General features: G+C 63.1%; 2 protein-coding genes across 2 annotated transcripts in view; one reads left to right on the top strand and one right to left on the bottom strand.

Moving 5' to 3' along the window:
- Positions 1 to 26,959, bottom strand: part of CACNA2D4 (calcium voltage-gated channel auxiliary subunit alpha2delta 4) — a 97,247-nt gene that overhangs the window by 12,790 nt on the left and 57,498 nt on the right. Inside the window, exons 31-33 of the mRNA XM_060307002.1 lie at positions 24,084 to 24,179; positions 22,003 to 22,130; positions 18,725 to 18,805 (exon numbers count right to left, since the gene is read on the bottom strand). Coding sequence (XP_060162985.1) covers positions 18,725 to 18,805; positions 22,003 to 22,130; positions 24,084 to 24,179 — 305 coding nt within the window. The remainder of the gene's footprint in view (positions 1 to 18,724; positions 18,806 to 22,002; positions 22,131 to 24,083; positions 24,180 to 26,959) is intronic.
- On the top strand, positions 1,774 to 15,931 carry LRTM2 (leucine rich repeats and transmembrane domains 2). Its single transcript, XM_030834816.2, has 5 exons — positions 1,774 to 2,199; positions 7,549 to 7,751; positions 8,215 to 8,349; positions 10,483 to 11,073; positions 13,655 to 15,931. The coding sequence occupies exons 3-5, from the start codon at positions 8,283 to 8,285 to the stop codon at positions 14,107 to 14,109; spliced, it is 1,113 nt and encodes a 370-aa protein (XP_030690676.1). The 5' UTR covers positions 1,774 to 2,199; positions 7,549 to 7,751; positions 8,215 to 8,282; the 3' UTR covers positions 14,110 to 15,931.

Consider the following 26,959-nt stretch of genomic DNA (forward strand, 5'->3'; position numbering starts at 1 on the left):
CAGTCGGATGGAGGAGGAGCGATGGGACCCCCTTCCTCCTGCCCCAGCCCGGCCTGTCCCCCTTCGGGGCCGGGTCCCGCCTTTCCTCTGCCTGCCTTCCTGCAAAGCAGCTTTTCTGTAGGACCCGCGCTCAGCTGGCAGACAAAGAGCCTCAGTGAGGCCACAGGCGGCAGGCGGCGTATGGAGATGCACCTCTTTGCTCTGCGTCCTGGCTGTCACCTGCGTGCCGCTTTGTCATCACAGACGGCGAAACAAAACAGCTGTGCTGCACACACAGAAACCCTCCCTGGGGGGGAGCATGCCCCGGGGGGGCAGAAACTCCATCGTGCCCCGCACCCTCCCATCCACTTTGTCCTCGAAACCCAGCTGCAGACTGTGCTGACCTGTACGAGGGCTGCGGGGTCAGCGGGGGCCCATCTTTTAGGTACCAGCTGGGGAGCTGATGCCCAGGGACCCCAGAGACCTGGTCATCCCTCCTGGTCACTGCAGGGCAGCCCCGGGCTGTGGAGCTAACAGGCAGCTGATGGCGGGTCAGCGTGCAACACAGTCTAGCCTCTGGGCCCCTGCCACCCGGCTGGGCTCTTCCTTCCGGCTCATTCCTCACCAGCCTGGCGAGGTGGACCCCTCTTCCGGGACAGCCCCCGGTGTAGGAAAGGGGGTGAACCACCCATAGAAAGCTGCCACGCGTCCTCTGTGATATGGGTCAGAGAAGAAGGTCCCGCGGGCACTAGCCTGGGACGGTGCACCAGGACGTGAGCTCTGGTTGAGTTTTCAAGGAGCGGGATGTATCCCGTGGGTGAGGAGAGGGTCCCAGACTCCAGGAAGGACACACACTCTGCTGCAGCTGGGGGACAGGAAGCGTGTTTGGGGGCAGGTGAGGTGCATGTGACATGGGCGTGGGGTGGGAGACGGGATCCCTGCTGTGTCGGACGGCGGAGCAGACAGAAGAGGGTGTGGGAGCATCCTGAGTCAGGGGGGTCTCTCAACCTGCACCCAGGGCTGACAGTGGATCCCCCAGAAAGCAGGCGAAATGGAAGAGGGATGCCAGAAACATGCCACGTGTCCGGCTGTCAGGCAGGTTTCAAGAGATGCCAGGAAGGTCACCTCGGGTCCAGCTCTGGCCGCCACTCCTCCCCTGACTCGGTGCCTGGCTTTCTTTCCTTTGGATCAACGCTTGCCTTCCCTTGGAATATCAGTTTCTCCCACTCCTTTGTCCTGATTGGCTGGTAAAGACGTCTCTGAGTTCTTGATACCAGTCTCTTCCCATCCAGCCCAGAGCCAGGAGCAGAAGCCCAGGCCGGGGAGGCGGGGCTGGGTTTGGCCCCTCCTCAGGGCTCACCCCAGGGTGCCCCAGGCAACCTGACCCCAGGCCCCCGGCCCAGCCTGCCTGCATTTCCCTCCCCAGATAGCCCCGGTCAGGGGTCACGAGGCTCAGTGACCTCTGCGTGACCGTGTGCCCCCGGCTGTGTGGCCTGGGGCCCCTTTCCGAAGGACCACCAGGCAGATGGGCCCCCGTGCACCCCTCCAGGTACCCCCTCTGGAATAAGCCACCCCTTGACAGAGACCCAGATCAGCTTTCCCTTCCTACAGGCAGGGTGGGAGATACTGCCCCCACCTCCGAACAGGAATGCAGACCCAGCTTCCCGGAGCCTTTGTCCCCTGGGTCCTGCCCCTGTGTCCCCAAAGGCAAGGGAAGAGGGGATAAAGCCAGAGGGGGCGGCAGCCAGGGCAGGGAGAGCCTGCGGGGGTGGGGAGAGAAGATAGAGGACCTGGTAAACAGTCCTCCTCCCGCTGGAGTTCATGGCAGCGTCTCCCCCTGAAAAGGGAGCGTTTCAAGGGTGAGCGCCTCCGGTGTGTGTGCGCCCGTGTGCCCGCCTTCCGTGCGCCCGCCTTCCCGTGTGCGCGCCTGTCGCTGTCATCACGGACATTCCCCCGCTGTCACTCCGCTGCTCTCTGCTCCGCACGCACGCTCCCCTCCCCGCCTGCCCCTCTCCGCGGCTCCCGAGACCCGGCTGCCCGCCCGCCGTGGGAGACGGCCTCAGGCGTTCCTTCCTCCCGCCGGGGCTCTGCGTGCCAGGTCCTACTGGGGGATCAGGCTGGTGCCGCTGCGCTTGCTGTCTCCTTTCTCCAGGAACCCCAGGAGGGGCTCACTGGACGGCTCAGACCACTTGATTCAGGGCGCTCGCTGGGGTGCGGAAGGTGAGTGCCGAGCGCTGGGCAGGGGCGCGGGGGGCGGGTGCAGGGGCCAGGCTTGGGGCCGAGCCCATCTCCGCTGGGTTCCTTGCCTGCATGGACAGCTGCTTTGCCTCCTGCCTGGGGGCAGTGGCTGGGGCTGGGGCGGTGCTCAGGACCGGACCCCTGGGCAGCCAAAGGACACAGGGAACTCTGACCTCCCAGCGTTGGGGACAGGAGCTGGGATTCTGCTGGGGAAGGAGGGGAGGAGGCATTGCCAGTGCCGGATGACAGGCCCGGTGGCATAGAAACCGGTCCCTGCAGCATGGGGGGCGCCAGCCAGGAGCCCTGTGCCGCCTGCATGCCCGGCTCGGCAGGCAGCCCCAGGGACTTGGGTGCCAGGGGAACGGGGGTGCTGGTGACAGGGCCGGCACACAGGACGTCTGTGGGGTGGCAGGCTGGAGGGCTGGCGCCGAGGCGTGGGCAGGGACCAGGGGTGCTGACCGGCCTCTACAGGACGCCCTCAGCGAGGCGCGCTGGCCTCTAGCAGGCTGTCCTTGGACAGGGGTGCAGAGGGTCCCCCCAGCTGGACCTGAGTCCCCGGCTCGTATGGGGGGCGTGGCCGGGAGTGGATGCGGGAGAGGAGCCTCGGAGCCCTTCCTCCGGCCCTTCCTCGAGGCTCCAGCTCTGCTCCCAGCCCACCTGGGCCCTGTTGGGGCTGGGGTCCCCCAGCTGCACACCCTCTCTACCTACGAAAGAGCTCAGGAAGCCTTGGGGGGCGGGGTGGACTCAGCTTAGGGGTGGCTGTTATACGGCCGGGGCAGGACGGAGGCCGTCTGACCGGGAGTCCCAACCTCCCCGCTCACTCTCAGGGCCCTTTATCCTCTCCCTGAGCTGCTGTCTGCCTGTCTGGGGTGGCTGGTGGGGACACTGGCACCTGGCTCTCGGGCCTGGCTCAGACCGACACCCAGCAGCTTAGCTAACTACAGGGCCGGGGGGCGGGCTGAGCATGTGGAGATGGGCCGGGGAGCGCAGCTGGGACGGGACCCGCGGCCGTGTCCCCCTCCACACCGGCACAGGCTCCATCCAGCTTTGCCAGGAGAGGGAGACCAGGGAAGCCGGCTGGGGGTGCCAGGAGGAGGACGGGGGTGGGGGGAGCTTCTTCAGCAACCGATCTGCTTCCTTTGGGGTTTGGCTGGAAGCTGCGCCTGGGACAAGCAAACCCTGCTCCCATTTTCAGCCCCCAACGCTGAGGGGCACGGGGAGGGGGGTGTTTTAGGGCTGGGGTGCCTGGGGAGGCCTCCCCCCTCCTCCTACACAGATCAGGCCTCTCCACCCTGCCTGCCCGGGTCCAACCCCTCGCCCCCGAGCCAGGCCCGCGGGCCCAAGAGCAGCTTCTGCGAGGGGTGATGGGGGTTTTTCTCCGCTTTCCAGAGGGTCTGGTTGGGAGTGGGAATGTCTGACAAGGAAGGATGACAAGGAAACGAGGCTGCAGGAAGGCGGGCATGAGAACGGGGCACGCGTTTAAAAATGCACCAGGGGGTTTGTCTGTTCCAAGTACAAATTTAGAGATTTAAAAAAACCAGCTTCCGCGCTGCCTGGGCCGCGTGTGTTACGGGGATGCCAGGCAGGGAAGAGGTGGGAAGGGCCTGGAAGGCCAGACCGGCGGCTGCAGGTGGAGCGCGCGGCCTGGACGGCACCCCCGGGGCTCAGCGCGGGCGCCCGCTGTCCCCCTGTCCGGGTGCCCCTCAGCCCGGCCGGGCGGGTGGGAAGGGGCTGCCCTTGAAGCCCCAGGCATGGCCTCCGTCCCGGCCCTGCCGCTCGGTAGCCCGTGACCTTCACCTGTCTGCACAATGGAGGGGCGCAGAGGCCTTGTCCCGGGTTGGGGAACCTTGATCAAAGGGAGATCCCTGGGGAGGGGGTACACGGCAGGCCAGCAAGACGTCCCAGGGGGCAGGAGCCCCAGGTCAAGGCACAGTGGGCGCTGATGGCTGTGCGGCTTGGACACTGACTTGGGGGGATGGACGTGACCACGCAGCACCAGAGGAAGGGTGCGGACGCCAGGCCTGGGTGGGTTTGCTGGAGGTTTCCGGCTGGAGACTGAGCCAACCCTGGCCGGAGGAGGAATGGGGGGCAGAAGCACAGAGGGGTCAGGGCGCCCACCCTAACCTGGGCGTCGGCGGGGGTGGGAGCGAGGCAGGCTGCTCCTCCCGTGGGGAAGGGAAGCCGTCCCCGCCCCCGCACCCCCAGTCTCGGGGGGCTGCCACACCCCACGTGACTCCGCAGGAGCCCGTGGGCCCTTCTGCCCTGCTGCCACCCCCGCGGGGCTCCCAGCCCACCTCCTCACCTCAGCCCGCCACCCCCTCCCCAGCAAGACCCCTGCCTCCCTCTCCCCACTGCATCTGTGATGCCCCTGGGAGGAAGGCTGGCGGGGAGGCGGCGACCCGGCTTGATGAGGGTACCCGCGTCGGGCGTAGAGAGGCAGCGGAAGGACGAGGAGAGGCCGGTCGGCGTGAAGCGCTGCACAAACGCGAGGGTGCAGCCCTCCCCCTGCTCCAGGAGCCTCCATGCGCAGGCGGGTCAGCAGAGCCGCCTCCAGGCTCCTGAGGCCGCTGGTCGGTAGCTCTGTCGCCAGGTCGGTAGCTCTGTCGCCAGGCCGCCTGGGCCCTGGCTGCACCCTCCCACTGCCTGCCCTTAGGCAAGTTACTACCTGTCCCCAGCCTCCAGTGTCCCCATCCGCAAAATGGTGTCAGCAGTGCTGCTAACCCCAGACAGTTGTTGCGGGGACTGGGAACCATACACAGGTGTTTCCCCGCGGGCATGCTTTCTCCCCATGCGGAGCCCTCCTGCAGAGCTGTTACCGCCAGCATCCCCCATCGCTGCCGCCCCCGGCTGCCCCGGCCCCGGCCATCCCCTGCCGCGGCCTCCCGGGAGGTGCTGGGGTCTGCGCTGCCGGGAGAGAAGTGACCTGGCCCAGGGCTTCTCGAACGTGACCAGGTACGTGAATGGCCTGAGGTCTTGTTAAGAGGCAGATCCCGGCCCCATTGGCCTGGGCTGGGTCTGGGAAGCTCCTGGCGAGGCTGCTGCTGCTGGCCCGTGGACCACGCTGGAGTAGCAGAGGGCTGGGGCCCAGAGCCCGTGTTCCTATCCTGGGCGAGGGGGTCGCTCGGCCTGCAGCTCCTCAGCCCCATCCTCTATCCTGATTCTCTCAGCAGAGCCCAGCGAAGGAGGCTGGGGACCCCGCTGGGTCCACCCTCCTCTCTGTGTCCCTGTCCCTGGGACTGGGACAGAAATGCCCACAGGCTGTGGGGCTTGGAGCCCCGACACTGCCACCTCACTCGTTTCCGTTGCCCGTTCCCCCACCTGGGTGGGGACTTCCCTCCCAGACGGCGTGAATTTATTCCGCAGTGGCCACGCCTGCCTGAGCCGCTGTGCTCCTGGCATCCTAATGTAGGTCACCCCTTTCCTAACGAGGTAGAGGGTTCTGGGGGCCGGAAGGGGTCCTGGGTTGGAGGTGGGCTGGAGGGCAGGGTGATGGACCCCACAGCGCCTGAGGGGTGCTTCTGTGGTCCCCAGGGAGCGCAGGCTACAGTCCCATGGACCTGTGGGGCCTTGTTCCCGTCACGTTTCTCCAGAGATCCCAGGGCGTGGGTCTGAGTGTGGAAAGGGTCCTGGGTTGGGGGCGGCCCTCGGGGGGCTTCTCTAGGCCCTGCTTCCGGGCTGGAGGTCCCCCCGTGCATCTGTCTGCCGGGGGCATGCGGGAACTGCGGGAGTGATAGCATCTGAGGATGCTGGAGGGCTGCCAGCGCGCGCGTGAGTGCACCCGCGTGCGTGTGTGTGGCTGCACGCTCTCTGGGGGGGTGGTCTGCATCACACGCTGTGTTGGGAGCCTGTGTGTGCACCCCGCTCAGCGCACACACGTGTCTCCCCCCAGGGGCCACTGCTGGGGGACAGTCCCCAGGGAGCGGGCCTGTGTCCCTGACCGGCCGCGTGACCAGGCACGCTGGTCTCCACCTCTGAGCCTGGCTGGCTGCTGACCCCCCTGACACCGTGTGGGCGCTGTGAGCTGCCGACCTGCGGGTCCTCGCTGGCGAGAGGAGTGTGGGACTATTCCAGGGGTCGGGGCCGAGGCTCACGGAGAGGGTGGACGGCGTCCTCAGTGATGGAGGCCTGGGAGGCTGTGTGCGAGCGCAGCCCACGGTGACCGCCATGTGACGGCTGCTGGCCTGGCACAGGCCCAGGCACAGAGACAGACACCCAGGTGTGAGACTGGGGGACCAAGAAAGAGAGGTCCCGCAGACGCGCTGGAAGCCGCCGCCCCTCCCCGCGGACACAGGGCACTGACGTCTCCCTACGTCTACCTGGGGCTCAGGTCCAAGCTTGGAGTCCCCTAGACTGCCTTGCAAGATGATGTATCCTGAATTCAGCAAATGCTAGCTCTCCTCCCCCGACCAGATTGACCCCCACGGAGGGCAGTGTGTTCTGGTCATCACCCTGAGAGATAAGGAAACCGAGGCCCAGAGGGTTTCCGTGATCTGTTTAAGTTACACAGCGAGGGAGCAGCCGGCAGGGATTCGAACCCAGAGCCCTCCCTGACCCGGGAGTCTGAGCCAGGAGCCCCGGGGACCTGGCCCTGGGAGGGTAGCTGGAAAGGACCCCTCAGCTGCTCTGGGCATCTGCTCCGCCCCCAGCCCAGGGCCCCAGATCCATCCTATAGGCATGTGGGTCTGCACCCCTCGCCCCACATCTGCCCAGTGCGACTCGCTCTGCAGCCTCTGCGAACCCCCTGGTGGGGGGTGAAGCCCAGGTGACAGACAGGCCCCCCGAGCGGTCCCCCTCCCCGGCGGGCCCCATCCTGAGCGGGCGCCCTTGCCAGGGCCCAGCTGCGGGCCCCCGGGGCTGTGGCGCTCGTGGGCTCATGGGGCCAGGAGGCTGCTTGGCAGCGGTAAGCGGGGAGGAGACGGAAGAGGCCCCCAGTGCCTGAGGGAGACCCTGCTTAGATGCTGAGGTTCCAGCGGCTGCCCCCACCCCTCAGCTCCGCTCTGCTCTGCCATTAGCCCCTCGGGCTCCCAGAATTAAGGCGGCTGTGGGAGGGGAGCGGGAGGCTGCAGCCTGGGGCCCCCGGGTCCAGCGTGGCCACCGAGCAGGGGAGGCTGCTGGCCCGTCTCTGTCCGTTCGCCACCTCGCGCTGGGCTGGCGGCAGGGGGCCCGCAGTCCCCTTTCCCGCCCCTGTGACGGGCCCCTGGCCACGCCTGGAAGGGAGTGGGAGCAGGGCAGGTCACCTGGGAAGGGGGAGGCCCCCTCGCCCCTCGGGAAGAGGAGCCGCTCTCTGCGCTGCAGCCTCGCCCTCTCCCTGCCCCTGTGCCCCGACGGCAGCGGCTGCAGCACGAGCCCCTGCGCTGATGAGGTTTATCCCAGACCTGCCGGCGGCAGAAGACAGAGCACGGCCGCTCACCCCCCGGGAGACCGCGGAGGGCAAGCAGGGGGCTTCCCCGTGGCAAGAGCCGGGCCTGGGCCTCACCCGCGAGCCAACGGCCGCCCCTACGCGGGGCCTGGTCTCGGCCTCCTCGGGGGCCATGGTAAGAGCACAGTGGGGCTGGGGGGCCAGCTGGCTCTCGATGATTTCCGCGCCTGGGACGTGGGGGAAGCCCAGAGGCCGAGGAGGCCACGTGGCTCCGAACACGTTTAGGAGATCATCCAGGGAGACAAGAAGAGGCGGGGAGAGGCTGGGCGGGAGGTGAGGGATGCAGGGCGGGTGGACGGCTCCTGCATCGCCCAGCACTGGCCTCAGCACTGTCTCCAGCCCCAGGGCTCCTGGGATGCCCGCCTGCCCCTCCACGCGCCCCCTGCTGTCGACGGAGGCAGAGGCTCCTGGCTTCTCAGCCCCCTTGCTCCTCTTTCTCCCACCCCCCTACCCCGCCCAGGGAATCAGAGCCAAGAACACAGGAGGGGAGCGTAAAGAGACACCGGGCCCCCTCCATAACCCGGGGCTGCACCGGCCTGACACCCGCTTCCGCTCAGCTCTCTCTCCCTCTCTCTCAGGACTGACCGAGCGGACAAGCGGCTTCTCTCTCCCTCGAGGTGCCGGGCCTGACAGCCGTGCAGCCACCATGCTGGCCCCGGGCAGCGGCCCCGAGCTGAGCACCTGGTTTGCCCCGCTGTGGAGGCAGATCTCTTGTGAGTGGAGGCGGGGGTCGGCTTAGCGGGGATGCAGGGATGCTCTTCCCAGGTGTCCATGGCCTGGGTCTGGGAAGAAGGGCCCAGTCCCCGCAGCCCTGCCCACGGTGCCGGGGGAAGAGCTGCTTCTGAGCTCTGTGGCGGGCGGGTCGGGGGCAGGGGCTCCACAGGCAGCTCTGTCCCCCCAGGTGGGTCTGCTTCCACCCCCAGGGGCCCCAGCAAGTCCTGCTGCCCTAATGGCAAACCGCCCTCTCCTTGCTCGGCCATCAGCTGGGTGGGCCTGGAGGCCTCCCTTAGGGCTCAGCCCCCGTAGCTCCGAGACGGGGGGAACCAGGGGGCTCTGGGGACGTGACACTGGAAGGGGCCTTGGGGAGCGGGTCCAGCCCCTCCTTCTGCATATGGGGAGACAGAGGCCGCCCACTCCCCACAAGGGAACCTTGTGAGCTGTCGGGTGAAGGAAGCCCTGGGAATTCTCTTCACGAGGTGAAGGGTCAAGGCTACAGGGTAAGAGGTAAGAATGGTCTCGAGGGACGTCCCTGACTCCTGCCCTCGCACGGTCAGCCCTGTGATGCTGCCGCCCCAAGACACAAGCGGCCTCAATTACTCACCCCGCAGAGCAGCTGATCCCGAGGGACCCAGCTCCCCTCTCAGCCTCCTTTGGAATCACTCAACACCTCGCGACACAGGGCTCTGTTTTCTTGCCACCAGAGCTTTAACGCCAGCCTGAATTTCTTTGGGGGGGGGGGGACAGTGACCTGTAGTTATGTCGGTCCTTTTGAGAGGGAGGCTGGATGGGTTGAGTGTTTTTCTGGGGAAAGTGAGGTCTGAGGAATTCAGTTGACTTCCACAAGGCACGGCGGGGGTAGTCTGACAGGCTGACCTGGCCACAGACAGCTCAGACAGCGAGAGGGTCAGCGGCCCTCAGGTGACCTCAGGTGGCCGGAAGGGCTTCCAGTTGGCGTCCATGGCCGTGCCTGTGCTCATTTCCTGCCGAGAACAAAGACGCTCGGGTGTCAGCCTGGCAGGTGCCTCTCAGGAGTCACCGATCCTCCAGGAAAGGGGGGTGCGGTCCCACCCTGTTCCTTCAGGGTCTGCCCTTTGGGACACCAGACAGCAGACCCCTACTAGACACAGACTCAGGACCGTCCCCTCCAGACCCCTGGTCAGAGCAGCTCTGCCCCTCCAGCTGGAGCCGAGCGGCCAGCACTCCTCGGCTGGGGCCTTTCCTCCCGGCCCGGTGGGATCCTCCCCTTCCACAGGGACACCCTGGGGGACAGTCGGGGGCTTTGCAGTCACTCTTAGAAGGGTGGGCCACGGAACGAGCTGCCCTGCGGGACTGTTCTCTGAGCACCCGTCCCCCTGCAGCCCTGCCACAGGGGCCCTGGGCAAAGCATGGGACCGTGAAAGGAATTCTGTCAACAGATCTGTCCTGCGGAAATTGGGGACAGGGGCTCAGGCTAAGGGCAAGCTGGCTGTAAAGTGAGAACAGATGTGGGACTTGCCCCGGGCCCACAACTTTGGGGGCTCGCACCCCAGCATCCTCCACGTGGACGTGGAACTCAGCATCTCACCCTGCCGTTTCCACAGTGGTCTCTGGGGTGGGGCCCGGGCGGGCCCGGGCTCCCTCGTCACCCTGAGTCGCTGGCCCACCTTGGATGTGGGACTCATGCAGACCGGGGAAGTGGTGGCAGGGGTCGGTGTGCCCCTTCGTGTGTGCAGCGCGGCCCCTCCCATGCACGGCCATCAGCCCCGTGCAGCTCCAGGTGGTGGTTGTGGGGGGGTGCGGTGCAGAGGGGAAGGAAGCAGAGCCACTTTCTCTGGACAGAATCCTTCCATGGCAGCGGCCCTGGGAGAGGAACATGGGGCGGCCCCTCTGACACCCTCACATCCTCTGTCGCATCAGCGTCTGTGGTGTCGGGGCCGTGTGGGGACCCTGGCTGCCCGGTGGTGTCCGTCCACATGGACGTGCTGCGGGGGGTTAGTTGTGTTTCTACGTGGTCAGGAAGCGCTACGGCACCGCGCGTGGTTGGGCCAAAGGGGATCGGCGCGAGGCCGCGTGATGGGAGGCGGATGGGAGGGGAAGGCAGTGGGAGTGGCGACCCGCAGTCCTGCCATGCCCCGTCTGTCCCGCAGGGCTCACCTGTTGGATCGCCCTGTGCACGGCGGAGGCTGCCCCCGCCTGCCCCCTGCCCTGCACGTGCGACGGCCACGGCCTGCAGGTGGACTGCAGCGGCCGGGGCCTCGCCGCGCTGCCCGCGGACCTGCCGGCCGCCACCCGCAGCCTGCTGCTCCTGAACAACAGGCTGAGCTCCCTGCCCGCCGGGGCCTTCGCCGGCCTGTCGGGCCTGCAGCGGCTGGACCTCTCCAACAACTTCCTGGACGGGCTGCCGCGCGCCGCCTTCGGGGGGCTGGCCAACCTGACGGAGCTGCAGCTGCGCAACAACAGCCTCCGTGCCCTGGACCGCGAGCTGCTGCGGCCCCTGGCGCGCCTGCGCCACCTCGACCTGTCCCTCAACGGCCTGGCCCGGCTCCCACCCGGCCTCTTTGACGGGCTCCCCGCCCTGCGCTCCCTGTTCCTGCGCGCCAACCGCCTGCAGAGCCTGGACCGGCGGACCTTCGAGCCCCTGGCCAGCCTGCAGCTGCTGCAGGTGGGGGACAACCCCTGGGAGTGCGACTGCCACCTGCGGGACTTCAAGCACTGGCTAGAGTGGTTCTCCTACCGAGGTGAGCACGGGTCAGGTCGGGGAGGAGTGGGCCCGGCCTGGCCACCGGCGGGCACAGGGGCTCCGCGGCCCCCTTCTTCCCATCCCCTCCGCTCCCAGCCGCCTTGCTCTGCCCTGTCTCCTCAGGCTGACTCTCTGTAACTGGCTCTCACTTCTGTAGGTTTCAGGATGGACTTAAACACACAGTATCATTGTCCTCTGCCTCTAGGCTTCCCTGGCCCGGGAGGAGGAGGGATAAAACCACCCTCGCGGGCTTCCCTGGTGGCGCAGTGGTTGAGAGTCCGCCTGCCGATGCAGGGGACGCGGGTTCGTGCCCCGGTCCGGGAAGATCCCACATGCTGCGGAGTGGCTGGGCCCGTGAGCCATGGCCGCTGAGCCTGCGCGTCCGGAGCCTGTGCTCCGCAACGCGAGAGGCCACAACAGTGGGAGGCCCGCGTACGGCAAAAATAACCAAAACAAAACACCCTCGCTCCTCTGAATAATGCAGCCATCTCTTAAGTACCCACAGTGCCAGGAGGGTGGAATCGAGTTCAAATCCACAAATGCAGTCACATTTTCTTTCTGACGATGATCTCAACTCCTTCTCCCTAGAAGTTCTGTTATCAAAGCTTTTACTAAGAAGCCAAATGCTCCCCCTTTCGGTGACCCGGGAAAGTTCTAGAATGACCTTCGGAATGATTAAATGAAATGGACAAGGGCAGAAAAGTAAGCCTGCTGGCTAAAAGCGCCAGGTCCGGTTTTGCCTCGTGGCTCTGCCACGTACTAGCTGTGTGTGATCTCGGGAGAGCTCACTGACCTCTCTGTGGCTGCACCCTCGTCTGTGAAATGGGGCCAATCTCAGAGAATCTATCTCAGAGAATCACTGTGTGGAGTAGGTAGGTAATTCATGGAAAGCGTCTGGAAAAGGACCCAGCATAAAGTGAGTCCGCAATAAAACTTACTCATTTATATGTCCACTGGCTGGCGGAAGTCATAATATTAACCGGGCTTAATTAGACACAGTTTGGTGTCCAGCAGGAAGTAGGGCTCCATGAATCTGCTGAACGAGTGAATCGATGTGAAGCGAACGCTAATGCTTTCGTCAAAGTCTTACTCCCTTTGTTTCACAGTGTTTCCACAATTTAATTATTTGCATAATATTCTCACGTGTTAGTTAATTAAAAACATTTTACAAACGATAAAGTACCATAAAATGTTAGTCCCTGTGATAATTTCTCCCGTTTTTGTGAGAGGAGAAATAGTAACACTTGCATGGTTTCCAGTTTCCAAATATCCTACCATGTACGTGACCCACTTGAACCCTAACTGAGCTGCAGCTGAGACGGCCATTCTTATTGACAGCCTGGAAAATCGAGACTCCTCAGCAATTCGATACGTAAAGTGACTTGCAGATGCCCTGGCCGGGAGGGAGTCAGCCTCAGGTTTTGGGAGCAGGGAGGTAGGGCGGCTGCGTCTCCACGCCCAGCCCCCGCCCGTGCAAAGGCCCTGGACACAGTTCACGGGATGTAAGCCTTGGACAGGGGTCTGGAGAGCCAGACCGATGTGTGATCTGCAGGGGACGTCCTTGCCCCTCCAGTCATCGGTCACCGGGAGCTGAAGGGCATGGAGGGGGAACGTACACTTTAGGAACTTTTCACTAGTAGAGTTATCTTCCGCCAAGCGCTCCTCCAAAACAACGCAGACCAAACCAGAACAAAAACCTGGGCCCTTTTCCTCAGCACCCGGGGAGGACTGATGTCTATTGTGTGAGGAGACCGCGGCGGTGGGGCTGCAGGAGCCCAGGCGCTTCCCTGGGGGCCGCGCCTGCGTCTAGATCTCGGGCTGCCCGAAGAGGCCAAAAGGGGGCCATCTGGGCAGCTCCTCTTCCTCTCGCCCCACCTGTGCGCTGCACCCTCCCCGCCCAGGCCGCGGGCTGAGCCTGCGCTGCCCGCACGCCCTCCTCTGCCCTCGGGGGTCCTCAGGGTGTCCTCCCAAGATGCCACTGCGCTCACGGGTGCTGTGGCCGGGCTGCTGAGGGGGCCACCACTGCCCTCAAGGAGGAAACTGCTGTCCCTGGGCCCCCCTCTCCCTCTTCCAAGGAGGAGTCTTAGGAACCACGGTCCCGCCCGCGTGGAGGAGCAGGGCCGAGGCTCTGACCTCTGTCCTTTGTGTGGGCGGGAGGGGCGCGGGGGGAGCAGTTGCTGGGGAGAGCAGAGCCGGGGGTCACGGACGGCGGTCAGTGGAGAGGTCAGTTAGGACAGGCACGGGCTGCCGCCTGGCAGGGCTCCTGGCCCCCCTTTCCTGAGCACCCGGAGGCCAGCTTGACTCTGGGGGCAGGAGAGGTGGGAATGTTTGTTTCTCTATCAGATGGGAGCAGGGACACCGTCCGTCTTCTGAGGCTTCTGCGCGGGTTAAACGCCGTGACACGTGTACCCGCCTCCCCGTCACTGGGCGCCGTACGCCAGTCCCCCTAACCTCTCCCCTTCGCTCCAGGATTGATAGTGCTGCGGATGGAAACTAGGCCTCCCGGGCCTCTGTGTGGGGACCTGGGGCTGGGGGAGGGAGTGCCGGCCTCAGCCCCCCTTTTCTCTCTCCTGATGCAGGGGGGCGCCTGGATCAGCTGGCCTGCACCCTGCCCAAGGAGCTGAGGGGGAAGGACATGCGCGTGGTCCCCATGGAGATGTTCAACTACTGCTCCCAGCTGGAGGACCAGAGCAGCTCAGCCGGGCTGGAGGTCCCCGGGCCACCCTGCACCAAGGCCAGCCCGGAGCCTCCCAAGCCCAAGCCGGGCCCCGAGCCCGAGCCCGAGCCCAGCACCGCCTGCCCCCAGAAGCAGAGGCCCCGGCCCGTGAGCGTGCGGCGGGCCGTCGGCACCGTGATCATCGCGGGGGTGCTGTGCGGTGTGGTCTGCATCATGATGGTGGTGGCCGCTGCCTACGGCTGCATCTACGCCTCCCTCATGGCCAAGTACCACCGGGAGCTCAGGAAGCGCCAGCCGCTGATGGGCGACGCGGAGGGCGAGCACGAGGACCGGAAGCAGGTCTCCTCTGTGGCCTGAGAGCCCAGGGCGGGGCCGGGGGGCACGCCAGCCCCCCCCCGCCCCCTTCCCACCTTCCCCCCAGCCCCTGATGGGTGATGCGGAGGGCGGGCACGAGGACCGGAAGCAGGTCTCCTCTGTGGCCTGAGAGCCCAGGGCGGGGCCGGGGGGCACGCCAGCCCCCCTCCCGCCCCCTTCCCACCTTCCCCCCAGCCCGCCAGCAAACGGGCCCGTGTCTCCACGGACACCGGAGCGTCCGGAAGGTATCAGTACACTGACGCTCCCCTCTGGACCACAAACGCTCTGGCCCACGGGCAGAAAAGATGTGTGTGTGCGAGCAAAGACTCCTGGACCCAGCGCCCCCGTACCGCTGCGGCTCCCGGTACAGTCACAGCCGGTGACACCCCCCTCCTCTGGCTCAACCCACCTTATCTGCGTCTGGGGGTGCGGGGCCGGTTTCTGCGACTCTCTTCTAAGCCAGGAAGATGTTGGGCCCAGCTTCCGATGGCTGGTACCACTGTGCATTCAGCCCAGCCCAGCCATCTGGACCAGCACTTGGCAACCCAGCACCACGCCCTCTCCAAAGCCATCTGTCCCTGCACCACCAACCACCCGGCTCCGGGTCACTAATCGTTCCCGCTCGAGCTCGGCATCACACACACAGTCACTTAGGGACAGAGGTCGTGGGACCTCGGGGAGCGGAGCCAGGCGTCCCCCGTGGTCTCAGCCCTCGGGCCACACAACCTGCTGCTTGCTTATGCAACCTCCTGCGGCGGATGGGGAGAAACCCAAGCCCACGGCACGAGGATTCCTTCCAGATCCTCTCGAGAGGCCAAGGTGGTGCTGCCGGATGAGACTGCCCGTCACCATGGTAACCCACGCACACCTCTCCTGCTGGGATTTCCAGGGACGCCTGCCCAGAGGCCTGGAAGATGCAGCGTGTGTGAATGGTGGCCTCCCGAGAGCCCGGCCACGCACCACCGGACTCATCCTCCGCGCTGCCCAAGTACGTCCCCGCCAGGCCCCGTGGGGACGCGCACCGCTCCCACTCCCACAGCCTGCGGCCCGAGAACCGTTGCTCTGCACCTCCCACTGCCATGCCCCACCCTCAGCATCTCTGGGCCCGTGACCCCAGGGCGGGGACTGGCTCATCCTCTGTGACCCTCCTGCCAGCATATACCAAACAGACCCCGGGAGCAGTGAAAGGACCCCCCCGTCCTGCTCAGAGGTCTCAGTAATGGGGTCCTTTTCCCAGCGTTCTGTCAGCTCAGTCTGACTTCCCAGAGTCCTCGTGGCACCTGGACTGGGGCCCAAACCAGAGCAAGGGCCCAGGGGCCCATCTGCTCGTTACCTGTAACCCGCCCCCCCAAAGGGACAGAGGCTGAGGGTGGGCGTGGGAGGGGGCAGTGCAGGGTGGGGTTCACCGGTCCCCTTTCCGAGGTCTGCCCTCCTGGGGAGTGCGATCCCGGCGAGTCCTGGGCCTCGCTCTGCAGGACATCAGCCTCCCCGCCGCTTACGGAGGGTCAGGTGGCAGGAGGCCGGTTTCTGGCTCTGCGACGGCTGCGAGTCTAGGGAGTGGCCCGGGGGAGGCCGTCAGAACATGGTTCTGAGGCAGGACAGGGGTAGAGGGGGCCGGGTGCAGGCTGCCCACCGGGCTGGCCTGCAGTCTTCCTTCTTCTGGTGCCGGCTGACACCAGACCTGGGGATTTTCTAAAGGGAGTCAGGGAAGGCTGGACGTTGTCAGTGGTGGTGTCTTTAGCCTAAGACAGAGATTTTTAAAGGCAAAATTATATTTCTGGTTTGTTGTTTCAGATGACAAATAAAGCCTGTATTTTCCTATCTACTTCCTGGTTTCCTTGGGCGGGAGGGGACGCAGGAGCCAGCAGCCGGGATGGCGGCCCCTGCCCGCTGACCTCCCCAGATGGGCGCACGGAGTGTCCCCAGGCCCCTAAGGAGGACGGCAGCTCCCGCCCGAGGCCTGGCCTTGGGGCGCCCCTGGGAGGGCAGCGGGGGAGCGCGGAGCCCCGGGCCTGCTCCCAGCCCCGCTGCGAGCGAGGCTGCCCTGCGGTCAAGGGCAGACGGCCACGGGGTAGGAGGCGCGCCTTGGCCCTGGGGACCCTCCTGCTGCCTGCCGGGAGGGGCGGCTCCCCGAGAGCAGTTTAGGGGACTAGGTTTCACCAGCCTTGGAGGGGTGTCGCTGGGTTTGCAGGACGAGCCCCGTTTAATATCCTGTGCTTTTGAGGCTGACGTACAGACGACCCCTCCTCAGGGCTCAGCAGGTGCAGGATCAGAACTCGGGACCGGAGGGCGGGGGCGGGGCCGGAGGGCTGGGGCGGGGCCGGAGGGCTGGGGTGGGGCCGGGGGGGGGGAGTGAGCGACGGCAAGGCCTCCGGCTGTCTGCCCACCTGCGGCCCGCGTGGCCCACCTCGCCTGACTGGCCGGGCCTGGGCTACACGCGTCACAGTCTTCAGACCAAGACGGGATTCTCTTCTAGCCAGGAGCCCTCCCTTCGGTGACACCCCAGCGAGCCAGGAGCCAACCCCGGGGAGAAGGGAACCAGCAGGTCCCTGTTCCAGGAGTTCGGCTGGACTCCTTCCTGGGTGGGGGTAAGTGGGGAGAGGTGCCCTCCTGTGGCCCTGACCGGTACAGCAGAGCTGGGAGAGCAGGCCCCATGGGGGCAGGGGACCGCCTGCACAGCCTGCACAGGTGTGGGTAACGCGCAGACGCACTGTTCTGAGAGCGCCCCGCCGTCTGAAGGCTGGGCCGTGCGCACGCAGGCGGAACTCCAAGGAGAGGAGCCGTCAGGCAGCTCCAGACAGCAGGCCCTCCGCACAAAGGCTGCTGGGCTGGGGAAGCACACTTGCAGGTTACGGTACCACCATGACACTCGGCAGTATTTCCCAAGTGGGGCCTGGAGGGCACAGAGACTTGAAAGTGGATTCTGATCAGAACAGTAGATTCCTAGAAATTTTGCATGAACCTTAGTCTAACCTTGCTTAGACTAAGGTTAAGCGACGCCTCCTCATTCACCTGCCTGGCCCTTGGCTGTCCCCCAGCTGCCCTTCCTCCTTCTCCCCAGCCCAGGGCACAAACATCGAACGTGCAGCCTGTGCGTCACAGAACACGCGAGGAAAGGAACTGCCGGCACCGCACACACAGGCTAGCTGGTCCGGGTCAGGGAGGCTGAGCCACAGGCTAGGAAGAGGAAATTACAAAAGGAGGCTGAAAAGAATAATTGAAGCATAAAGATCTCCAGTGCCTCCTCCCTGTCCTATCACATCCGTGCCCCCCGAGCTGCAGAGCGATCGTCTGCAGTGAGTTAAACCAGAAGCACCCGGGCACGGTTTCCATGGCAACCCCTCCTGGCTCTAATGCAGTGCCGAGTTAAAAATGATGTCAAGTAATTGGAGAGTGCAGGGGAGCAGCCAGCAGGCTGACCCCGCGTGCCTTCTGCTTGCTGGGCTTTCGGGTGTGCGGGAGCTGAGAAGCCCACGTCATGGACGGAGCAGGGGCTACGGGACAGTCTTTAGGGTCTGGGATTAGCAGGCCAGGCGAAGGACAGAAAGGCGGCTGGGAAGGCGCGGGTCCCTCCAAAGTGCCCGGCGGCGCAGCCTCAGGACCCCTGTGACACACGTGTTTCCAAATGAGGCTCTGAGTGACCATAACAAGCCCTTCCCTCCCTCCCTCCTCATCGCAGCGTGGACGGCCGTGCCCTTGCTGGGGCGGGCGGACGAAGGGGCAGCCTGCCTGCTGGGCCGCTCCTCCCTGCCCTTTGCCCTGCACTCAGCCTGGGGGAGAAGACACGAGGGGCCTGCTCGCCTGCCCCTGGCAGCTGTGGGGTCCCCCACAATGCAGGCGCCCGACCCCAGTGCCCAGGACGGCTGAGAGCTGTGAGGACCTCACAGCTTCTCAGAACACGGTGGGGTCTGAGACACGGAGACCGAGGGCAGGATCCTCAGGGCTCTCAGACGAGTGGGCAGGGGTGCCTAGGCCCTTCTTAGGCCCCAAAAAGCTGCAAAGCCGGGGCAGCTCGTGAGGCTGCCCGGGTACTCTCATGGCTTCTGTGGCCAATTGCAACAAAGGGTCATGATCCTGGGCCTTCAAGAGAGGCAGTCTGAGATTAAATTCTAGTCATTGACTATTAGCTGTGGGACTTCGGGCAAATAACATGTCTGGGCCTCAGTTTCCTCATCTGTAAAATGGAGCCAAACCAGGTCACCGCCCCCCCCCCGGGCTGGATGAGAACATGCACGGGAGCACAGGACTCACGTACGGGCTCGGACTTTAGGGTCTGAGTCCCAAGCCCACTCCTCCCCTGAGTGGGCAGTGGAGGCGGAAGCGACACAAAGAGGGTGGGAAGGAGGTCTGGGCAGGCTCTGTCCTGTGTGACCTTGAGCAGATCTCTCAACCTGTCTGGGCTTCAGTTTACTGCATGAATTCTGTTAGATCTAAGGCCTCACAGCTGTATAAACAACATGGCTCAGGAAGACTCCACCTCCCCTCAGCCCCACATTTCATCTGGGAAAACACAGACCGTGGCCTCGCGAACCACGCGCGGGGCCGCCTCCGTCACTGGGCCTCGTTCTCGACTCGGACTCACAACTGCCCGGCCTCAAAGCCCAGGGGCAGCTCCTACCTGCAGCGATGGCTGTCCTGTTGTCCATGGTCACGGCTACAGCTGTGCTCACGGTCACCACCATCGGCTTGTCTGTATTTTCTGGGGGGAAAATTGTCCAGTCACTCTCTCTGCACCTGAGGAGGAGCCGGGGTGGCGGCGCGGGCTGGAAAGCCCAGTAAACAGCAGGCTAGGACGTTCCCTGAGCGAGCGAGGGGCTGCCAGGGAGGCTGCCTGCTACCACCACCTCGGGTCTTTGCGGAGCGCCTCGCACTTGCCTCCTGTGTGCCGGGTGCCCCCCACCTCTCCATGCAGCTCCGAAGCTGCCAGGTCAGTGTGTGGCCCCTGCCCGCCTGGACAGCGCCGCACTGTCAGGTCCCTGACGCTGCAGGTCTGCTCTGTCTCAGGGCCGCAAAGCTGTCTGCATGCAGCTGCCCCACTGGAGCTCGGGGACCCCGCGGGGACCCACCCAGGAGACTCGCGTGGCATCGAGGGGCCCTTGCGAGCAGGGCACGGGCTGCGCTCCCGGACGCAGTGCTGGCTGACCCTGCGCTGTCCTTCATCAGTTACATGAGTCAAGGTGACAACGACAGCCCCTTCGGGAAGCCAGACGCCAGGGCTGCGATGGGCACAGAGGCTGGCTGGCATCTGACACGTGCGAGGTGCCCCGTGAATCCTGGTGGCCTGCGTGCCACTGCCCGGAGGGTCGCTGCACGTCCGGGACACAGCCAGGCTCCGGGACCTCTCAGGAGAGCCAGGCCTCCAGGCGCAGAATTCAGGTGGCAGCCTCAGCTCTGCACCAGCACAGAGCTTTCCGGCTCTGAGAGGCGCGGACGAGTACGTGCCCGCGGCTTTTGGGCTCTACAGCCCTGGGAAAGGCACTCTTGCCTACGGATCAAGTGTGTCACTAAAAACCCCGAGAAAGGGGCACAGTTCTGCCACGTGCTCGCTTGTTAGAATGTCTTTACATCAAACGTTGCTTGAAACCAACAGGTCGTGAGACTCTTGACAGTGTCAGTCGTAGCGAAACTTAAATCCACCACTGGTTTCTCGTATCTGCCCTCTTGTCAGGATTACCCATCCCACCTCGCCGGAACCAAGTATCTCACAGAAATCAGAAATTACTCTGATTCTAGGAACTGACACGATGTAAGGTCGTCCTTGGCTCTAGGAATTGGCCATGACAAGGACACAAGAGACCAGAACAGCCGCAGAAGCTGGCTTCCCCGCCTTGCTTCTAGAAATGTCTGGACGATCCTGATGGGGTGACCCCCGCACCGTTCCCGGCCGCAAGCTGCTTTCGGGACAGACCCGTTGTGTGTGCTCCACGGGCTCGGAGGAAACACCCAGGCGAAGGTGTGGGGCGCTAATGACGCGGTCTCTGGGGATAGCAGGGATCTCAGGGCCTGGGTCACCAGGCACCGGGTGAGTGAGCCAGCTACCAGGTGGTAGGGGGGCAGGCCCAGGCCTGGCCCAGGAAGCAGGGCTGTGGGTGGGGGCACCAGGCCTGAGCTGCTGGGGCTGCGCTGGGACTCTGCTCTGTGCTGGCAGGTTTCTCAGCGCCGACTGCAAAAGGCAGCTCCGTGTGGGCAGAGCTCGCCCACCGGGCCCAGGCGGAGGGCTGCAGTCAGCCTGGGTGGGCGGGGCCCTCCCCTCACCCTGCAGCCGCCCCTCCACCTCCTCAGGGGTACCCCCCGTTAAAATTGTCGGTTTCTCCCTTTGGGGGAGGATGGGAGCGTGCAGGGCCCCTTGCCCGGTGGTCCCCAGCCGGCCCTCGTCATCTCGCTCTCTGTTCCCGCCCACCACCCTCCTGCCCCTGTGCCAGAGAGCTCCCCGGCAGCCAGCTCATCCTGGTGACACTGGCAGGAGGGAGCCCGTCACCGTGGGGGCGGGCAGGGCCTCACCCCAGACCCCCCGGGACCCCGTGGGGCCCTCCTGTTCCGGGGGGCGCCGAAAGGGGGAGCTGCCTCTGTGGCTGTGGTGCCAGTGCGGGAAGGGGCCCCTCCGCGGGTGTGCCCTGGACTCCCAGCGCCTTACACACAGTGAAGTGCGGAGAGACCCCCGGTGTGCCCCCCGCTGTGTGGTCCGGGCGAGTCAGGCGCCCTCTGAACCTCAGACTCTCCTTGTGTAAGAAGAGGGCGTGCACACCGCATGAGCGGGGCGGGGAAAAGCGTTCTGTAAAGCACGTCAGTGACACGCCGGGCGGAGGATGCCGAGGAAGGGCATCTAGAGGGCAGGTGCTGCCTGCAGCCGCGGGCGGGGCCCCGGGGCCTGGGCCTCCCCAGCCGGCAGCTCAGCTCGGGGAGGTTCCCGTCGGGCGGCGTGAGGGTGGTTTTGGTGGCGGCGGCGGCAGGAGGCTATTGGCGGGCGGGCGGGCGGCCTGGAGGGAGGACAAGGCTTCATCCCAAGTCGGCTCCCGGCCGCCCTCTTCCTCACGTCTCCACTCCTCAGCCCCAACCTCGGCTCGCTCAGCCAGGACGCCGAGGATAGTTGCGGGCCCCCTCACCCCACGGCGCTGAGGCCAGGACCCCCAGACGTGACCCGTGGACCCTCTCTGGGCCGTGGTCACTTCAAGTGCGGATTGAGAGGGTGAGGCTTTGCAGCCCCAGGGTCCTTTCTGTCCTAAACACTGTGCGGCTTTCTGGGCGCTCTGTTAAAGCCACTTACCGTTTCCCGTTCGGGTTATTTCCCAGAGTGGGGGCTGGGCTGGGAGCTGGGGGCTCCAGCTCTGAGCCCCCCTGGCCCTTGGACTGGCAGGCCTGTGCTGGCTGGGTGCCTGAGGCCCAATCCGCCATCATCTCTCGCCGTGCAGCCCCCAGAGGCCTGGCGGCCGGGAGGCGCCCCGTTATTACCAGGAGCTGCCGGGGAGCAGGCCGGGGCTCAGCCGCCCCCCTGGGATATAGTCTGTTCCAGGCAGTACAGCGGCCCCCCACGGAATAAAGTCTGCTCCTTTCACGCTTTGAGCCGCTCTCAGAAACACTCAGATGTCTGGAAATACACAACTCTCCAGAGACCCACTGTCCCCACGTCCTCCTATGCGGAATCTGGGCTAGAATCCAGCTCCTCCTGACTTTCGGGTCAAACCCCTTTCCTTTGTTACAGTTGAACTTTTGAACTGCGTCGTTGATTGCCGGCCAGGGAATGAAACGATCCACCCAGGGTGCAGGTGGAGGCCAGCGGGGTGAGGGGACGCCGAGGTCTGGACGTTCGGTCCTGTATCTCGTGGCGGTCTCCCACCCCAAGCGCGGTGGGAGGAGGGATGCCCTGGGCCCCGCCCTGGAGCTTGGGGTGTAGATTACCTGGTCCCTCTGCCGAGTAGAGGTTGAAGACCATGCTGCCCGGAGGCTGCTCGGCGGCCTGGCGGTACCACAGAGGGAAGTGGTCCAGGGTGAAGATGCTGGCCTCGTCCGCCGGCGTCAGGAACCTCCTGCAGCGAGAAGGGCCTGTCACCTCCCCCGGACCCGGGAGCACGGTCTTCCCCATCTCCTCGCTCCTACGAGGTCATCGTGGCTGGGCCAGGGGGGCGACTCCCCTCTGACTTGGTGGGGTTGCAGAAGGAAAGATTAGCCCCTGAATGGGTGTTGCCCCGGAGGATGCTCCCCAGTCATTCTTGCCTTTTCCGGAATCAAATGCTGGTGCAGCTGAGGGCACATCGTAGGAAGGGTGGAGGGCCTGTGTGCTGAGAGAGCCTTTCCACCTCTCTGTGCACTCCTTGCCTGCAGGGTTCATTTATTTGGGGTACAGCCTAATTCCTCTTTGTCAAGCTGATTAGCATGTCTGCAGGAGGGAACTGTATAGTCATAGAGGGTCATAAATTCCCCCCAAATGGTTACTGCAACAGCTCCTGCCGCAGGCAGTGGAGTCTCCTTTTGGGGGGCAGCTCAGTCTCCTTTTGGGGGGCAGCTCTACCTTGCTAATTACGGTTTTGCACTGCTGGGCTCAGCCCGCTGACAGAAGGGGGTGTTGGCCCAGGGCAGACTGGGAGGGAAGCAGGGAGAATCTGGTAGGGATTAAAAGAGTGACTGTGTAACCTGCAGGTGGATAACTGAGGTTTGATTCTGGGCATGCTTGGCTCGGGGCTCTCAGAAGCCCACCTGCCTGGCTGCACCGTCCTGGGCTGCACTGACGCCAGGGGCCAGGCAAGGGGAGCCCCCTGGAGGTGTGCAGTGCACGCGCGGCCGTTCGTGGGGCTGGTTCGTGACTCAGGAGGGTCTGTCTGTACCGACTTCCCTCCTCCGTTCTTGGAAGCCTTTTGGAGAGGGTGCAGGGGTGTCCGAGACCCTCCCCTCACACTGCCCGGTGTGGTCCCCGGTCCAACCGGGGCCACAGGAAGATGTGGACGTGCGTTTTTTCTACTGGGGGAGGAAGTTTAAGGGGATGAGGGTGGTGAGCTTGGGGAGGAAAGTTCCCAGGTGGCTCGAGGCCTTCGGGCGAGTCTGCAGTTCTCCCACTGGATCTGGTCCACCTGGGTCACCTGTTGTGTCTCTAACCGGCGGAGGAAGGGCTGGCCAGGCAGGATGCTTCCTGGGTTTCCACCTCTCAGGGAGGGAGTGGGGAGGGGGAGGGCCACCTAATGCCTCTTCCTAGAAGCGTCTGCTTCCTGGAAATGGCGGGTCAGTCTTGGAGTCCGTGAGGAAGACCCCCCGATGGCGTCCTCCTGGGGCCATGGGTGGGCGGGAGGCAAGGACACTGGGGTCAGGTCTGCGCAGGAGACCTCTTGGCTGTCCCCCCAAGGTGGCCGCCGGCCCCCCACCTTGAGTCTCGTGGTCTGCAGAGTGGCAGGTGGCTTCGCTCCCCTAACCACAGCATGCTCCCCCGGGCACCCCCTTTGCTGCAGTGCCGGGTGGGACGCCCTGGTGGGCGGGTCCCGGCTGGCTTTGCTGGGGGCGGGGCTTCTCAGCCTCAGCACTGCCGAAGTTTTGGGCCCGGGAAACGGCTGGGGGCCGTCCAGTGCGCTGCGGGCCGTGCAGCGACGTCCCTGGCCTCTACCCACTGGACGCCAGTAGCAACCCCCTGCCTTCCCCCAGCTGTGACGTCCAGAACTGTCTCCAGGGTAGGGGGCAGAATCAGCCTCATCTGAGAATTTCGGGCTTGGGGGAGGGGAAAGTTGTCGACAAAGGACAGGCACGGCCGGAAGATTCAGCCCATTGCTCAGAGATCTGTCCCGGCGGGAAGACCGCATCTGGTTCCCCTCTTGGGAGTGAATGGGGATGAGCCCAGGATGGGACCAAGCCTGGCTGGAAGGGGTGCTTCTCCGGCTGTCCCAGTCTGTAAACCCGAACCCTTCCTCCCCCCGTACTCTTGGAGTCCGGCACAGGTCTGCCCACAAACCACAGGGGCACCCCAGGGACCCCGCTCCCTGGCCTCCAGCAGGACTCACTTGTCAGAGACCTTTTCGGAGCCCACGAACAGGCTGCTTCTGAGGAGGCCGGCCCGGGTGCCCAGGAAGGCCATGTCCACCACATGCTCGGACTCACTGCGGGCAGACAGAGCAGAAGTCATCACCACGTGCCCGGGGAGGAGGGATGGGCATACTGGGAGGACCTGCAGGCCTCTCCCGGTGCCGGGCCTTCTGACTGGGGTGGGTGGGGGCAGGTGGGTCAGTCTCTCGAGGGGATGCTGCTGGCCGTCTGCTGCGAGCATCCCTGGGCTGCACCTGCCCTCATTCGTGGGTCCCCTGGGCCTCTGCCCCTCTGCGTGCATGCAGCTTTGCGGGAAGTTAGCTCTGGAAGACGGAAGGAACCCAGGAAGAGAGATTTTGTCCCGGGACCTAAGGAAAGTAACTCCTTGTGACCAGCACACACTTAGTACCCCACCATGTGAAGCCCTTTGCAAACGTTTGCCTTATTCCTGAGATGGGGAAGGAGAAGACTGTCCACATCCACAAAGAGGAGTCTGGGCAGAGCTCACACCTTTGCCAACAAGACTTGGGAGAGCCCGCAGGCTGGAGGGCGCTGTTCCTTCTCTCACGGTCCCGGAGCGGCCCTGTGGGGACAATGCCCCACCTGGGAGAGTCACCTTTTTTGAAATGTCAACCTTACTGACGTGTAACGGACATAAAACTGTAAGATAGTTGAAGCGTACATTATGGTGATTTGATATAGGTACACATTGTGAGAGGATTCCCTCCATCGTGGGTGCGTGTGTGTGCGCACGGCGCGTGCATGTGAACATTTAAGTTCTACTCCCTTAGCTAATCTCAGTTACACAATCCAGTGTTCCAACTAGAATCACCACCCTCAGGCCTTATTCATTTTACAGCTGGAAGGCCGTGCCCTTCACCAGCCTCTCCCCATGCATGTATCCCACCGCCAGCCCCCGGCAACCGTTTTTCTACTCCATGTTTCTATGATTACACTTTTTTTTTAGATCTCACATATAAGTGATACAGTGCAGTATTCATCGTTTTCTGTCTGACTTATTTCACTTAACATAATGCCCTCTAGGTTCATCCATGTTGTTGCCAATGGCAGGAATTTCCTCTTTTTAAAGGCTGAGTAATATTCCATTGAATATACACACCACACCTTCTTTATCCATTCATCCATCAGTGGACACTTGGGTTGTTTCTGTGTCTTGGCTACTGTGAATAAGGCTGCAGTGAACAGGAGGGTGCAGATACCTCTTCAATAGTCTGCTTTTGTTTTCTTTGGATAAACACCCAGAAGTGGGATTGCTGGGTCCTGTGATAGTTCTATTTTTAATTTCTTGAGGAACCTCCATACTGTTTTCCATAGTGTCAAAATCAGTTTACATTCCCACCAACAGTGCACAAGTGTTCCCCTTTCTCCACATCCTTGCCAACACTTGTCATTGCTTGTCTTTTTGATAATAGTCATTCCAACAGGTATAAGGTGACATCTCACTGTTTTTTGTTTTTTTTTAAATTTATTTTTGGCTGTGTTGGGTCTTCGTTGCTGTGCACGGGGTTTCTCTAGTTGTGGCGAACAGGGGCTGCTCTTTGTTGCAGTGCACGGGCTACTCTTCGTTGCAGTGCACGGGCTTCTCTTGCTGCGGAGCACGGGCTCTAGGCGCGCGGGCTTCAGTAGTTGTGGCTTGCGGGCTCTAGAGCGCAGGCTCAGTAGTTGTGGTGCACAGGCTTAGCTGCTCCGCGGCATGTGGAATCTTCCCAGACCAGGGCTCAAACATGTGTCCCCTGCATTGGCAGGCGGATTCTTAACCACTGTGCCATCAGGGAAGCCCCCTCGGTTTCTTCTTTATTCTATTTATACTTGACTAAAGAAAAACTTCTCCTCAACATCTGTTTATCCTGAGGCATAATTTGTAAGAAGAGGCAGGATAAAGAATCGTGTCTCTGTTTCTTCACCAGTTGGTACAAGTATGAATAGGTTTCCTAACATCTTCCAAAGGTGACCAAGAAGGTTTTTCCTTCAGTATTACTCTGAGCGCAGGATTTTAGCATGTTTACTGTGCTCTTACCTACTGCTGTTGTTACGGTGATGCTGGTCTGACTGCCTCTCGTCTGGCCGGCGAGAGCCCCTTCAGTGCGGCTCTGACGTCCTGTTGGCAAAACCTCCTTCGTCTTTGATGACTTGCCCCTGGGATGACAAGGTGCCCCCAGCTCATTCTGTCCACCCCTTGCCCCTGACCTGGAATCAGACACTTCTCCAGGGATCACTGACTCATTTTAGTGAGAACTTCTTAAAGTAGATATTGGAAGTCCACAAGCTGGGTCTGGGGTGCTCACTGAGGTTGGTCCTTTCAGTGGACGAGGATCCCCTCTTTGTTTCCTTCAGGGAAAATACATGAGTTCATCGATATTTCCAACTTGTATTTAGGGTCCCATCTAAACTTCTCTGATTTAAAAAATTTGCACCTCTTTTCTCGTTTGTTGAAAATCTTGTTCCTAATGACATTAACAATACTATGTGCTCTGTCTATCCATGTAGTTTGAGAAGAACAGTTTTTAAGATTTTGTTTAGTGTTTACAGTTCTGTTTCCAAGTCCCTTGAGAGAAGCCCCCGACGTGTGGTCATCGCACGAGCCTGCTACACAGCCAGGTTCACTTGTTTCATTTGCTTTCAGATTTTTAGAGCTTATTTCTTAAAAGTTAATTTTGTTTTATAATGATATAAACATTTACATGGTTCCAAAGTCAAACGCAAAATAAGGCATATTCAGAAGTCTGTTTCTGTCTCCATCCCTCTGTTCCTTCACTCTTCCTACAAGTAACCCTTTTTGTTTACTAGTTTATTTTTCCATTAAAATATGTAGATATATATGCACATACATATA

This window comes from Globicephala melas, chromosome 10, assembly GCF_963455315.2.
Source record: "Globicephala melas chromosome 10, mGloMel1.2, whole genome shotgun sequence".
Classification (NCBI taxonomy): domain Eukaryota; kingdom Metazoa; phylum Chordata; class Mammalia; order Artiodactyla; family Delphinidae; genus Globicephala; species Globicephala melas.